Source organism: Fulvia fulva, chromosome 2, assembly GCF_020509005.1.
Source record: "Fulvia fulva chromosome 2, complete sequence".
NCBI lineage: Eukaryota > Fungi > Ascomycota > Dothideomycetes > Mycosphaerellales > Mycosphaerellaceae > Fulvia > Fulvia fulva.
The window spans coordinates 6,418,391-6,432,674 of NC_063013.1; the positions used below are offsets into that span (position 1 = coordinate 6,418,391).

At 53.4% G+C, this 14,284-nt stretch overlaps 5 protein-coding genes across 5 annotated transcripts; 3 read left to right on the top strand and 2 right to left on the bottom strand.

The window, feature by feature from the left end:
- Positions 1-144: 144 nt before the first annotated feature.
- CLAFUR5_03672 (uncharacterized protein) lies at positions 145-1,892 on the bottom strand (the record flags this gene model as incomplete). The annotated part of the gene is made up of 2 exons (XM_047902820.1): positions 145-624; positions 681-1,892. The coding sequence occupies 2 exons, from the start codon at positions 1,890-1,892 to the stop codon at positions 145-147; spliced, it is 1,692 nt and encodes a 563-aa protein (XP_047758382.1).
- Positions 1,893-2,898: 1,006 nt separating this feature from the next.
- On the bottom strand, positions 2,899-8,889 carry CLAFUR5_03673 (uncharacterized protein; the record flags this gene model as incomplete). The annotated part of the gene is made up of 1 exon (XM_047902821.1): positions 2,899-8,889. One exon carries the CDS (start codon positions 8,887-8,889, stop codon positions 2,899-2,901), a length of 5,991 nt encoding a protein of 1,996 aa, XP_047758502.1.
- A 641-nt stretch (positions 8,890-9,530) lies between these two features.
- CLAFUR5_03674 (Dihydrolipoyllysine-residue acetyltransferase, mitochondrial) lies at positions 9,531-11,129 on the top strand (the record flags this gene model as incomplete). Its single annotated transcript, XM_047902822.1, has 4 exons — positions 9,531-9,619; positions 9,685-9,737; positions 9,809-10,032; positions 10,086-11,129. 4 exons carry the CDS (start codon positions 9,531-9,533, stop codon positions 11,127-11,129), a joined length of 1,410 nt encoding a protein of 469 aa, XP_047758379.1.
- Positions 11,130-11,648: 519 nt separating this feature from the next.
- Positions 11,649-12,517, top strand: CLAFUR5_03675 (uncharacterized protein; the record flags this gene model as incomplete). The annotated part of the gene is made up of 2 exons (XM_047902823.1): positions 11,649-11,741; positions 11,792-12,517. The coding sequence occupies 2 exons, from the start codon at positions 11,649-11,651 to the stop codon at positions 12,515-12,517; spliced, it is 819 nt and encodes a 272-aa protein (XP_047758499.1).
- A 254-nt stretch (positions 12,518-12,771) lies between these two features.
- On the top strand, positions 12,772-13,643 carry CLAFUR5_03676 (uncharacterized protein; the record flags this gene model as incomplete). The annotated part of the gene is made up of 2 exons (XM_047902824.1): positions 12,772-12,879; positions 12,933-13,643. The coding sequence occupies 2 exons, from the start codon at positions 12,772-12,774 to the stop codon at positions 13,641-13,643; spliced, it is 819 nt and encodes a 272-aa protein (XP_047758500.1).
- Positions 13,644-14,284: the final 641 nt, after the last annotated feature.

Below are 14,284 nucleotides of genomic sequence, written 5' to 3' on the forward strand. Positions count from 1 at the left end.
AGGAACTCGAAAACGCTGGAATCATGCAAATCGCCCAGGATGCCAAAATGCTGGAAGCAGTCGCCCTGATGTCCCTCTCATACCCCACTCGACCTCAACGAAGTCGGGAACATCTCTTCTTTGTTCATTGCCCATCCTCCTGCTTCAACGAAGTGACCTTGGTCTTAAATAGTGTCCCTGTGCCATCCCGTGATCCGGTCCACCTAAGCCAGGCACTGCGTTGAACTCAGGTTGCGCAAACTTGACCAGTTGAGCAGGACTTCTCACAGCGGATGGCTTGCGGACCCCAAAGCAGTCGACGAAGTGGCCGATCAGATAGTATGACCTGCCCTGCTTGTGTGTAAAGAAGTCTCCATCGCCAGTACCACGGCTACCGGCTCGGTCAACACGCACTGTACTAGTACCCCATGAGCTCTCGCCAATGCGTAGTACTTTGAGAGGGCCCGTATGAGAAGCTGTCGGCGGGAACAAGCGCTGAACGACGCTGCTGGCGAAGTCATCCACGTCTCTTAGGTAGGACTTCTTGAAGTAGTGATTTTCTGTGTCCTCGTTGCTCTCGATAGTGGCAAGGGGCCAGTTGAGAATGTGCAGTATCTCTAGCTTGGAGAGAGCGGCGATGAGGTCCTGCATTAAGGTCAGTGGAATAGAGCTTCGGCTGCCACAAGAGATATAATGCTTACTAGAACACGCCCGAAATCACCCAAGTCGCCGCGCGCGAATTCACCAAGCGTTATCGTAGGCATGACAAGAGCCAGTTGCTGAAGTTCCAAGAAGTTCTGGGTGATGCTTGCAAGTTGGCTGATTTCGTAGGTCGCTCGAAGTGGGCTTCGAAAGTCAGCGCAAGTGGAGACTTGGAGGTGCCGCAGTGTTATTCTGTGAGTGTTGAGATGCTGGGGGTCCAGGAGGTCTTTGTTATGGTGGAACGTGATTTGGAGGTATTCGAGCCCTGCAAAGGAAGCCAGAAAGTTTTCGATAGCCGCAACATCTTTGTCGTATTCCTTGCTGCATAGTTGAACTGCAACAAGGCTGTTGTGTCTCTCGAGAATGGATCCCGTAAAAGATGCTAGCAACGATGGCAAGTTCTCGCATGAGAGAGCTGTGAGACTGTGTATGCATGAGAGATCAAATCGAGCGTGCAAGACGTCGGTCGCGATAGCAAGGTCCAGGAGTGCCAGAGCAAGGATTTCGAGCTGCATTCTGTCCTTCGGAGGGTTCGGGAAGAGCCTCGATAGCGTGAAGACTGATGCTTCTGAACAGCTTTTAAAAGACGCGGCGTTGACATGGGCACCTCCTATTCCAATGCTCCTGAAAATGTTCAGTGATTTTAGATCACGGCAGTTGCTCAGAACACGGTTGTAAATATCCAGATCATTCTTGGTGCGGATGTATGGAAGGACCACTAGACTTCTCAAGTGCTTGAAGCAAGTCTCTACCACAGAGCGTAAGGTGTATTTCTGCAGGCCATTCAAAACCATGCCGACCTCTTCCAGCTTTCTTTGACGAGCGCCAAGGACGGACCAAGTCTGCTCCTCGATCTCAAGTTTACGAGGCGATTGAATGACTCGCAGGGCGTCTTGAGGTATCAGCGACAGTGCGGATCGTATCGTGACATTAGCTGCTGCCTGAACAGTAACCGATAGCTCCTCTGGGTAGTCGTAGATGGTTAACTTCTTGACGTGCTGGTGCCCCAGGTTGCTATGTGTCAGGAACGAGCACTTGTCTCTCCAAGCATGGCAGTCTAGTATGACCGTATGATACAGCTTCGGGGTGGCGACATCGCGCAGCTGTTTGCACGTGAGACAGCGGCTCTTCAGGTCGCTCGGCCGAGGAATGTATTCGACAATGGCAGTCTGTAGCTCTACAGGTAGTGGCAACAGCCGAGAAGACGGCATCTTGCGCGTGACTGAGCACTTTCTGTCGTTCCTTGTTGTGGAGCTGCGAGTGTGCTGATTTTCGGGTTATGTGGTTGGAAAAGCCGTGAACGTCGGTGATTCGGGTTAGTCTGCTTAAAGAGTAGTGCCGATGCGACTCTTGACTTCTTGTGGTAGGCGGTCAGCGGTTGGTGGTATTGTGCGAGTGAAGACGTCGGACTCGTTGATTCGCGCAGGCCTTGCTCGAAGAGTAGTGCCGCTACGACTCTTCAGGTCTTGTGGTAGGCGGTCAGCGGTATGTGGTATTATGCGGGTGAAGACGTCGAACTCGTTGATTCGTGCAGTCCTTGCTCGAAGAGTAGTGCCGACTCAAGTCTTCTCAAGTGGAAGTAGGTAGTTGGCGGTTGGCGGTTGGCGGTAGCTATCTCCGCGTGTGGTGATCTCTGGTGTGTCAGAGGAAATCGTACGGCGAAGAGATGGACTTTAAGAAGCCGCCCGAGTCACATTTCCGCCTTCGCTCCACTACGGCCCGCGACCCGAGACGCATGCGCGTTGAGTGAATGTGATAGCTCGTGATAATCGAAGCTTCGAATGTCCGAGTCGTTCAGGCTAGATCGACGTTAATTGCACTGGCGCGCCGGGATGCTTGAGCAGTCGTTCATCCCATTACGCGGCCTGGCCTCATCGCCATTAGCGACTCAGGTCGAGCGTAATGTACATCGTCCGCTACAACAGAGGCGCCCTCCGGCTACAATCGACAACCTTCTTCAGTGCTTCTACATGCTACAAGGATATCTCGCAGGACGCTTACTGGCACGCCCCATCCAGACGCCAGCGCTCATACACGAATGCTCCAGAGTAATGCCGTAGGTCCACCACCTGTCCAGAATCTATCCTACACCAATCCCAGGGCCTATTGCTGTACACCACTATCCCTCTTCAAAGCCTCCTCACCCTCTTCCGCGGCTTTCCTCCAATCCTCCTCAGTCACATGCATATCCGCTTCAAGCTCATGCAAACGGACATCCTAAGCCTGCTGCAAGCTCTGCTTACTGCCCCTTCGTGTCCCAAACACGCCAGGTCTAACGTTTGGACTAGTGGGCGAGACGAAGGACGTGTGATCGTTCTTCTCAATGCCGAGCTTGACCTCGCAGACTCTCTGCCACACGCCTTGGACGGCTCGCTGGAGTTCTGGCCCCATGTCGCGGTTCATGAGTCCGACAGCCAGTGGTGCGAAAGTCTGCACGTGCTTGTTGAACTCCGGGTCTGCGAAGCCGGTGTACCCCTCGAGAACGTCGATGACGACAGGTCGCCATGTCTGGATGTTGCGTTGCTGTGTTTCCTCGTCGAGAGAGATGTACGAGGCGATTATGTCGCTGCAGAGTGGAATGAGGGCTGCTTCAGTCTCCGGTTTCGAGGCTGCTCGCGAATCGCTGGAGTCGGCATACATCCGAAGCAAGATGAGCACGTAGACACTAGCACTGCCACTCTCTTGCTTGAGAAGGTTGGGCGGTTGCTTCATGAAGCCTTCCCGGAAGAGCCTGGTGCGAAGGCCGCGGTCTTCATTGAAGCGTTTAGCGAAGTGGTAGGATGTCTTCAGTAGCTTCATGAGTCGTAGGAGCAGATGAGACGGAATCGAGGCATATACTGCGTCGTTGTTGAAGAGTTCCGAGACAGTCTCAATCATGAGCAGCTGGAGGACGCACTTCGTGATGATCTGGTTGAAGTAGCGACGTCGAGCGGCCGTGACGACAATTGGCGCTTGCTGTTTGGGTGTGATCGCAGCAAAGTCTTCCAGCTCAGACTGTTTCCGAGAAGGCGCTGGCGACGGACTACGCTCATCACCGTCGGAGAGAGCAAGACTGTTGGAATCTGCTCGTAGGCTTTCGTGTCTGTTATCGCCGTTCAACGAGGAGTCCTCGCCGTCCAATCCATTGATCTTCAAAGGGTTCTCGGCGACAGCATGTTTGTCTGGATTGGATGGATCCTTCGAACCACCGTTCGAGTAGGAACCTTCCTTGCTGTATGATGCTGACGTTGCAGCCGAGAAGAGCTCCTTGGCCTCGGTGCTGTTGAACAGTTCCTCGAAAGAGCCGACAATCTTCTCCCAGTGCCCGGGTGTGAATTTCTTGACATTCTGTAGAATCAGCTGCTGTAGGCAATTGCTGCCGATGCGGGCCAGTGTGTCATTCTCCTGACAAATGCACAGAGCCAGGAGGTTCAAGAAACGATCAAGCATGTATTCAAGACTTTCAAAGAAGTGGGTGAACAGGCTGATCATGTTTCTCAGAGCCTGGATCAAGGTAGTCGAGAGCCAAACAGAGAGCTCTTCTTGGTTTAACGCTTCGTGGTTGATGGCCTTCCTGTCCTTCAACACCATGAAGATGGGGTATAACAATTGTCGCCAGAGGGTGTCCCAGAAATCGCGTGGGAAGGTGCCACCATACTTCGTAAGCGTGTCGAAAAGGTAATTTAGTGCTCGCGAACGAACCTCGAGGTCCTCGCCAGTCATGAGGACATCGTGAAAGGCGAACAGAACTGGGAACCAATACTGCTCTTCCTGCGTCTGACGAATGGGCTGCTTGGGTATGCCTTCTGCCTGGGGCGCATCCTTCACACCAGACACGTTCTGCGACAGCGGGCACTCCGGTGTACGTAACAGTTTGGGCACGCATGCTTTGAGGGTCTCGATCGCCTGCAGGCTCTTCTTCTGGAACTTCATGTTCTTGCTGAATTCTGTCAAGCAGACCACAAGATCGGCAAAAGCACCTTGTGTCAGAACGACGCCGAAACGGTCGTTGTAGACTTGCGTCACATTATCAAATGCAAGGTTAACAATGGCTTCGTAGGGTTCCCGGGCCGCGACAGTGAACACACCGAACATAGTACGCCAACCGGATCGGATCATGTCGCCGCGTGCCTGTATCATTTGAATGAGACATCGCAAAACCATGTCCTTGACAGCAACTTGCGAAGCGTTGCTCAAGATCAGCTCGAAGGGCTTCATGAAGTCCTTCTGAAACTTAAACCCGGGCAGCTCCTCGATCTCCATGAAACGCATACTCAACTGTCGTAAGCTGTTAAGCGCAAAGTACACGACATGGGTATTGTTATGACAGCCAACGTCGATAAAGTGTTGACCAAGAATCTGCCATATGTTCGTCCACTCGAACCTGACACGAAGCATGTTGTATCCAGAGATTTCGACGAGCTTCTGCAAGCTGTAAGTCCGGGGCGATTCAGATAGTCCAGAGGACTGGATCTCTTGCCAGCTGACTTGCGTGAGCGCTTTGACGAAATCAACGATAGCTTCACCTGAAAGATTCGCGGTGTTTGTGAAGATGCGGTCGACACCTCTGATCATGTCGGCGCTGCGTGACTCCACCGCAATCTCACTGTGATATGTGCCGCTGGTTGCTTGTCGCGCGGTCGGCCGTCTGTTAAGCGCCATACCCTTTCGATTACCACCATTAGTGGAAGGACTTTGCGGCGTGCTTTGTGCTCGAAGCATATCTGGTACAACCCCTTCTTCGACACCGCTTGAGATGAGCTGGAATCGGTCAAGCTGAGAAATGCAGGTGAGAATATCTCGCCAGCTCTCTTTGAGATGGTTGCCCTCTGTGTAAGCGATCTCGATCAGGGCTCGAAGTCCTTCGACATTCTTGGCTTGCATCTCAGACAGGTTGTACAGGTTCGTGCTTCTGGACAGACTGGACACAAATGCCTGTCGGGGATCTCCCAGGTCGAACATGCACGACAGCCGTATTGCCAGCTTTTGTCCTTCCATACAAAGCCTGATAGTCTCCTGATTCTGGGACTCCTGTGCTGAGCCCGATAATGCTGTGAGGTAGCTCATCCATGCAACGTCGAACATAGGTCCTACGTGCTTAGAAGAGCTCGCAATGAGGAATCTGCCCTTGCCCGCCGCGCCAGCTCGTTTCTGTCCTCGGAGAAGCGTCTTGAACATTTGCTCAGTGCGGTTGCTCATCTCCTGGCTGGCCTGGATCGAGGCTTCTCGCTGGAAATCACGTCCGACATTCGCCAAAGCGTTCACCAACCCGGTCCCTTGCTGAGGAAGTATGCCAAGATTTGCGGCGTTCTCCCGCTCTGTGTCGAGCACAATCTCGTTCTGCGCAATCTCTTCGAATATGCCCTGCAGGTATTCGTCAGGCAAGTTGGCATTATCGTTGATGCCACGGTTGTTCTTGATGAAGTCTTCGGGCGTCATGCGCTTCTTGACCTGCGCGGAATGCTGGTCTGTGTTCAGCATGATGACACTGTATGCAAGCACGTAGGCTGTGTCGGCATTCGCAAAGGCATTCGGATTGCCCGTCGTGTAACGCTCGGCGAACTTGAGCATCAGACGATCGATCTTCTGTGCCTCTCCGGGCAGTCGGAACGATTGCAAGAATCGACGAAGAGCATCCACGAAACGCGTGCGAGCAAAGTCCATCTGATCGACGAATGCATGCATGATCTTGATGTTCTCCTCATTGCCCTCTCCCAGGAACTCACCAAGCGACTTCTTGTTCACTCGCTCGTTGCCGAGGAAGAAGTGTGCAATGTCTGTGGGATCGGAGGAGGGGATGAAGCCGTCAGATATCAGCATCTTGATACCACGCTTCGGCTTGAAGTTGAAGGCTCGAATGGCATTGTTAAGGGCCGTTTTCCTTTGCTTCACTTTCTCCAACTCCGCCGGGTCATCTTCCGCCACAGGTGTATCAGATAGACCTGGCGTACCAGGCGGCATTCCATCAATAGAGGCACCACTTGCACCAGCTTCAGCCCGTGTATCGAGGCTGCCCCGGAGATCGTCAGTGGAATTGCGTCCTTCGACCTCGGAGGCGTTTGTCGGTGTCTCTGCTGAGGTCTGTTGTCCCCAATTCACCATGCTTCTCAATGTTTCCACCAAGCATTCCAGACCTTGCATCTTCAAAGCATACTCCGGCGGGTAGACTTGCTCTGTGTCGTTCGGCGCAGTCATGGAAGCAGTCGCCAAGCTCGGTGGCATGGTTCCCCGATCTCGCCAGTCGGTCAAAGCACTGTTCTGTTTTGCCATGCTGTCTTGGTATGCTTGCTGTTGTAAGCCATTGACGTTAATCGGTTGGCTCGCTATCCGACTGACGTGCTCGATTATGCGCTGATAGATGTTGTCTAGCGCTTGGCGGTCGCAATCGTAGTTCAAGTAGATCTCCACCAGCGCCTTTGCATCGGAGCCAACACGGCCGAAGATGTGTTGGATGATGTAGCTCTTCTGCCACCAAGGTGCCGCACGCTTCTCCAGAATGGATAGATACACTTCCTTGAGGAACACCTGCAACTCTGGCTTCAGCTGCGATCTGAGATGCTTGATCATCAGCCAGAATATCTCTGCTGCGACTTCGAAGACTTTGGTAATGTTGCTGGCACCGTTACGACTTAGGCTCAAGCATAGGTACTGCTTGCTGGCCTGCGTGAAGCCGCTTGGATCACTGTTCGACGATGCTCGTATAGTTGCATGTGGCGATGTGAAAACGATGGAGTGATTGAACAGCACAGTGTGGATAATGTGCAAGCTCAGCAGCTTTGAGCGCATCCCTTGCGACTTGATGTCCACGGCATCCTCCACGCGCAGTGCCTTCGTGGAAAGCTTGCACATCGCACGGAAGATCAAGTATGCGTCTTTGATGTAGATCTCGTCTTCCTCGTCATCTTCGGAGACAGCATCATCGCCTTCGCTTTGAACGGTGATTGAAGGTATCTCGTTCCCTGAACCAGATCGAGATGGCCGCTTGCTATGTTTCTTCGCCCGGGATACCGTGGTGGGCGCATTATCACCTATCCGAGCGTCATCGAAGGACTTCCGCGTCTCAAACGTTTGCAACGTCAACTGTGGTTGATCTTTCTCCTCAAGAGGTGTCCCAACTTCCGTCGCAGACGCCGTATCATCGCCGTGCGCCATCGACGAGGTATCCGAATGTAGCCCTGTAGCACCATTGGCCAGACGATCGTTCGATGCACCCACCCGCGATGCTTTGTATAACAATCTCGTCTTCACTCTTTCGAAGACGGTGCCAACCATCTGCATCAATGTGCCTTGTGCGATCTGCTGATTCGCGCTACTTTTGCTCAGGAGGAAGATGTTGTAGGTCTGTCGTACACTCTTCAGCAGTCCAGCGCCGTGTACCACAATCTTGTCGTTCAATATCGCTGCCAGCAAGCTCTTAATAATCTGCATCTGTACTTCGGAAGGAGTGGCCTCGCCCTGAAAACAGTCGCATATGGCATCGATGGCGCGTTCGATCAATGGTGTCTTCTGCTGCTCAGGCACTTCGCCTCCAGTTGCGGCGGGCGCAGAGAAGTAGGAGTAGCTGATCAGCTTGCCAATGCAATCGAGTGCTGTGACCACCACCGATCCTGTCGCCGCCTCTGTCGCCAAGTTCAGTGGCTCAAACATGATCTCAGGACTGATCTGCGCAGCATCGCCCTGGGCACTGCGTATGGCCTGCAGTGCTCGCTGCGTGGACTCGGCCAACGCCTTTCGTTTCTTCGCATCTTTCGAAGCTGCGATGCTCTCCAGCGCCGCAACGACGAAGACCATGCTGCTTCTGGTCGATCGCGCGGATGTCCGGGTGGCATTGGTCGCTGTTGTTGATTGCGAGTCTGTTCGGTGACGGATGTCCGGTATTCGTTGCGAGGAGGGTGTACTCGGCGCGGATTCTCTCGGGGCAGGTGTATCTGCTGCGTCGGTCGGTGTCGCAACACTCGGCTCATTCGGGGGAGTTGCGGCATGCTGTCGTGGCAGGTGCTCGTTGTCGGCAGGCTCAGCGTGTTCCAGTTCCTCCTCCCCTATTGCTTGCGGCTGCTCTTGACTATGTGCAGTGGCGACCACATCTTCATCCGCATTGTGCTTTACGACCTCATTCGTAGGGACGCTTTCGTGCCCATCCATATCGTGCGCGTCCTGTTCTGCAGATGTTCTTCCATCATCAACATGTGCATGTGCCTGCGAGTCCAGGGTCTCAGGCTCCTCGGACATTCCAGCACTTGGTATGAGGCCTACTATGTGACTATGTTCAGTATATAAGAACGAGCTGATGGCAACATTCTATGTCTTTCCGACGATGCTTGACGACCAGGCTGCAAGAATCGCGATGTGTGAATCCAAGCTTACTGTACATACAAAGGCTATTGAAGTTCTGTAGGTGGCTTCTGTCGGGCTAGCGTGACCCTCGAGCCAGCAGACTGGCACTTTCACGTTCACTTCCAATGAGCACTTATGGGACTTGATTGATACACCACAACGTCGCAAGAGGCACGTTCGATCATATGTTGTCTAGGAACTTCAACAAACTGTGTCTATGTATTGTTCCGCCGGCATGCCTAGAGTCTTGGAAGTTGAGCAGATCGGAGCTCAGACGGCAGGGAGAGCCGACATGTCAACGGCCCGACCGCGTGCGGGCTAAGGGGTGCACGGACGTGTTAGAAAGCTCTCTCCGATCTCAACCATGCGGAAGTTATCGCAACGAACTCACCACAACCACGACACCCTTCAACACCCTCTCGCACCCACTCCGTCGCTCTTTCCTCGCCATCTGGCATTGCTCCTGCTGTATTGAGCGTGGAGTTGGGTCTTGCCGTTTTTGAGCTTCACTTCAAGGCCGACAACAGCAAAAGACAATGTCAGCCGCTTCGGTGTTCGCGAGGGCCTCACGAGGACTCGCACAGAGAGGAGCATGGAGCGGAGCTAGGACACAGACTGCTTTTGGGTACGCAGCACATTGAGAGCCTGATGGAGGTTGATATGAGCTCTAGCTGACCTATGCGACAACAGCAGCAGGATACCAGCCCTCTCCGCGCTAGCCAGGTACTATGCCTCCGGAAAATGTGAGAATCACCTCCGATCTACCAAAACGAGCCATTGAGATAGGGAACCCATCCTAACACATCATGTTTAGCATACCCATCACACACCGTTATCTCCATGCCCGCACTTTCCCCAACGATGACCTCCGGAAACATTGGTTCATGGCAAAAACAGCCCGGAGACTCACTTGCGCCGGGCGACGTTCTGGTGGAGATTGAGACAGACAAGGCACAGATGGACTTTGAGTTTCAAGAGGAGGGTGTGCTTGCGAAGATCCTGAAAGACTCTGGCGAGAAGGATGTCCCAGTCGGCAACGTGAGTACAGGCAGGACATGATCGCGGAAAGCAGGACTGACAGCTACATACAGCCGATCGCCGTACTGGTCGAGGACGCCGGCGATGTCTCCGCATTCGAGGACTTCAGCATTGAGGATGCTGGCGGCGAGAAGGCAGCTCCGAAGGAGGACAAGAAGGGCGGCCAAGAAGCCGCTGAGGCCACCGAATCACCAGACTCCGGATCCGGCACTGCCCCACCAAAGGGCAAGCAGGAGTCTGCTCCACAGGCACAAGAATCCGAGTCGTCAGGCGAGAGACTTGAGCCTACCATTACCCGCTGGAAGGGACCAAAGGCACAGGAAGCAGCGAAGTCGTCCGGATCTGGCGCAGTCCCAGCCGTTGCAGGCGTCACTTCGCCAGCTACATACGAGGACATCGAACCATCGAGCATGCGCAAGACTATTGCATCCCGCCTCACGCAGTCCTTCCAGCAAAACCCACACTACTTTGTCGCCTCGACCGTTTCCGTCACTAAGCTTCTGAAGCTCCGCCAAGCATTGAACGCCTCTGCAGATGGCAAGTACAAGCTCTCCGTGAACGACTTCCTCGTCAAGGCACTCGCATACGCCGCACGTAAGGTTCCAGCGGCCAACAGCTCGTGGAGGGAGATCGACGGCAAGGTTGTCATCAGGCAAAACAATGTTGTCGATGTGTCGGTCGCAGTCGCAACCCCAGTCGGCCTCATGACACCAATCGTCAAGAACGTCACTGGAACCGGCCTCGAGACGGTATCGGCACAGATTAAGGACCTCGGAAAGCGCGCACGAGACGGCAAGCTGAAGCCAGAGGAGTACCAGGGCGGCACAATCACCATCTCCAACATGGGCATGAACGACGCCATTGACCGATTCACCGCCATCATCAATCCACCACAAGCCACAATCCTCGCAGTCGGCGCCGTAAAGAAGGTCGCAGTACCAAAAGACCTCGAGGAGGGCGCCAAGAGCTTCGAATGGGACGACCAAATCGTGCTCACAGCATCGTTCGACCACAAGGTCGTTGACGGTGCAGTTGGCGGCGAGTTCATGAAGGAGCTCAAGAAGGTTATTGAGAACCCACTTGAGATGCTACTTTAAGCGACGGCAAAAGACGTTGAAATAGAGTTGGCCTGCATTTCTCCAGCGATTTGTACAGTGAGCGATGTGTCTTTTGCCTGCTTCTTCATGAGCGGGGTGGGGACGGCGTAGGATATGATACTGGTGGGTGGATTGCATCTCGATCGAGGTTTCAGTAGTGGCCCATATAGGTGTATCAAAAGAGCGCGATTGCTGCTGGTGTTGTTGTTGGCCGGCTTTCGTGGTCGTGCTTGCCTTCACTTTTGGGACGCGATGATCCTTGCACATGCACGGGTTTTGCTGCAGAACACACAGAGTCCTTCCAGATCTTCCAGCTTCAACTTAATGACACACGGCATCACTTCAGCACGACTTCTGCCACGGTAAAACCAGCACAGAACACCCACGCAGGCCAACACCACCTAGACCATCACCACGCAATCCCACACCACGCAGACCAACACCACGCAGACCAACATCACGCAGACGAGCATCACGCAGACCAACACCACCCATCATATCTCCCGCCTACCATCCAGAATGACACTACCGCGCAAAGTCGAAGACATGGATGTGGCAGAGTACATTGCATCGCAGTCGAGAGACGCATTCTCTGACTTCAACCTCGTGCCGGTCAGTCGCACGATACCGATAAAGGGACACCTTGCTAAGCAATTATGCAGATCGCAATCACGGAGGGCTCACTCAAGGGCCAAGTCGTCGTGCAAGTCAAGCGCAAGACACCCTTTCGCTTTCTTGATTTGCCGGCCGAGCTGCGTAACAGAGTCTATGAGCTCTTGTTGGTGAAAGCACAACCGATCGTTCTATGGTCAAGTGGGCAGCCTAGAAAGGTCTATCCAAGCAAGCATGAGCGTCTTGATGTGAAGTTCCAGGATGACCCACCGGAGACTACCGCTCTACTTCGGGCAAACAGGCAGATTCGCGGCGAAGCTACGCCGATCCTATACGGCATGAACACATTCGAGCCAGTAGATCCAGAAACCGCGGCAGTCTTTCTGGAAGAAATTGGCGCTTCAAGACGCTATCTTACAGCATTCGACTTCACCTGGACATTTGAATTACCAATGGCTTTCAAGGCATGCGACGCTCTGATACTTCCCAACATCAAGCACGTCGCGATCCATCCATATGATGTGTACAGGTTCTGGACCGATGAATGTGACGAGGATCACTGGGATTGCGGCGCTGAGATGGCGCAGAAGCTTAAGAAGTTCTTATTGCACGTCAAATCCATTTCAGAGCATCCAGTCGACCCCGAGAAGGTTCTCGATGTTATGGTTTTGGAGCGCCATCGAGGCAACTTCACCAGTAACGAGATCGCCGAACAAGCCCAAAAGTGCATGGATATGTTTCGGAAGGTTGCTAGGACCTACCTCGACCCGGAATAGAGTACCTCATGGAGGTTACTGGCTGGCAGGTCACGGCAGCGATGGTTCAAGAAGGCTCCGGGGCGGTAGCAGGTGGTTGGGATGGCACGAATGCTGCACTTTGCAGTGGCTCTGACTTGCGAGGCTTGACTTGCTGTAGCCTCGCATCCTTTGCGATGATGTTGAGACCTTGCTTGATGGACACGCGATTAGCTCTTTACAAGCAGCACTTCCTTTAGGTCCTCCATACTTCTCAACACGAATCACTGACCACAATGTCGCTGTCAAAAGGCCCTTTCGGATCCGGCGAGACACTCATGGACTCAGCAAGTGGCCTTATAGAAGCAGTAAAGCATATCAGACCGGACTTACAACTTGAATCGGTGCATATTGCTTCTCCATCACTGTATCCACGTGTTACTAACGCGTTGAGCAGGTTTGGGTCCCGGATGGTCTCATGAAAGGCGAAGTCGTGATTCGCATATCACGAAATCCAGCGCCGTTTCCATTTCTGGACTTGCCGACCGAACTTCGTGACAGGATCTATGAGTACGCTCTAGTTGTCGGTCACCCGATCGTTATCTTCCTAGAGACGTCCTGGAATCCTGCCGAACGCGAGACATCTGAACTCAGGGGTGGCCTTCCGGAAATTTTGAACACAAATGCGCGACTGCTCCTGGCGAGCAAACGAATCTACGCAGAGACGTTACCAATCCTATACGGCAGCAATGTCTTTAGACTGGGGATCAGTCGTCCAAGTTTCGTAGCGCACAAGTTTATGGCAGACATTGATCCGGGACTCCAGTACATCAGAACATTGCACCTTGCTGGTCCCTACGCGGAGCTCATCGAGGCATGCAACGCCACCGCACGATTGCCAAAGCTGGAGAAAGTGCTCATCGGAGGCCTGCATATCTGGCAGCGGCACAAGTCACGCAGGTCTGAAGAGATGGGGGCTCAGATCGCAGAAGATCTGAAGGGCTGGTTGTTGCAGATCCAGGCAAGTCTTGGAGCTCGAGAGTGTGTTGTGAAAGCGGTCGATGTGGTCGACTTTCTGCCAGAAACAGATGGGAGTAAGATAGAGTATGTGACGCAGTGCATGATTGCGTTCCGTACAGCTGCAGCACTCTATCTCGGCAACGAGTGACACACTGGGTCCAACTGAAGCTGAGATTCTCAAGACGCCTGATCAACAATAATAACTGCTCTCTTCGACGACGAAGCAACCTGTAGGGATCGATAGAAGCCTATAGTACTAGCAAGACGTTGCTCTTCGGGTCCGCGAGGTTGCGACACTCCGTTAGACCTTGAAACGCTGAAGACCGTCCCAAAACGCATTGTTCGTCTTCTGTCGGACCCACTGTGCAGCCCTCTCTATCACTTGGAGAATGCCCCTGCTCAAAGCTGGCTCAAGGCTAATCTTTATCCGACGTCTGTAGGCTTACGAGAATCCAAGGGTCCCTCATCATCCACATCGATGCGTCGTTCCTCGAGCAGTTGCTCGCCTGAGCGAGAGGTGTATCTCGAAATCAGGCCACGAGTTTTCGTGTCAGTACATGCACCCGAGAACGCGTCGAATTGCTTAGCCGTACAGCGTCTGTCCGCATAAGAGTCACAAGTGCCTTTAGTTGCCGCGCTCGGAGCACAAACCAATTCGCTGCGATCCTGGATTTGGCTGGGATGTTCGGCAACGCTTGTGACTCTTATGCGGACAGACGCTGTACACGCGACTTCGCTACCCCTGGGTAACGGTCTCAACGGTCGTGGCAAGTCAATAAATGTTCGAGA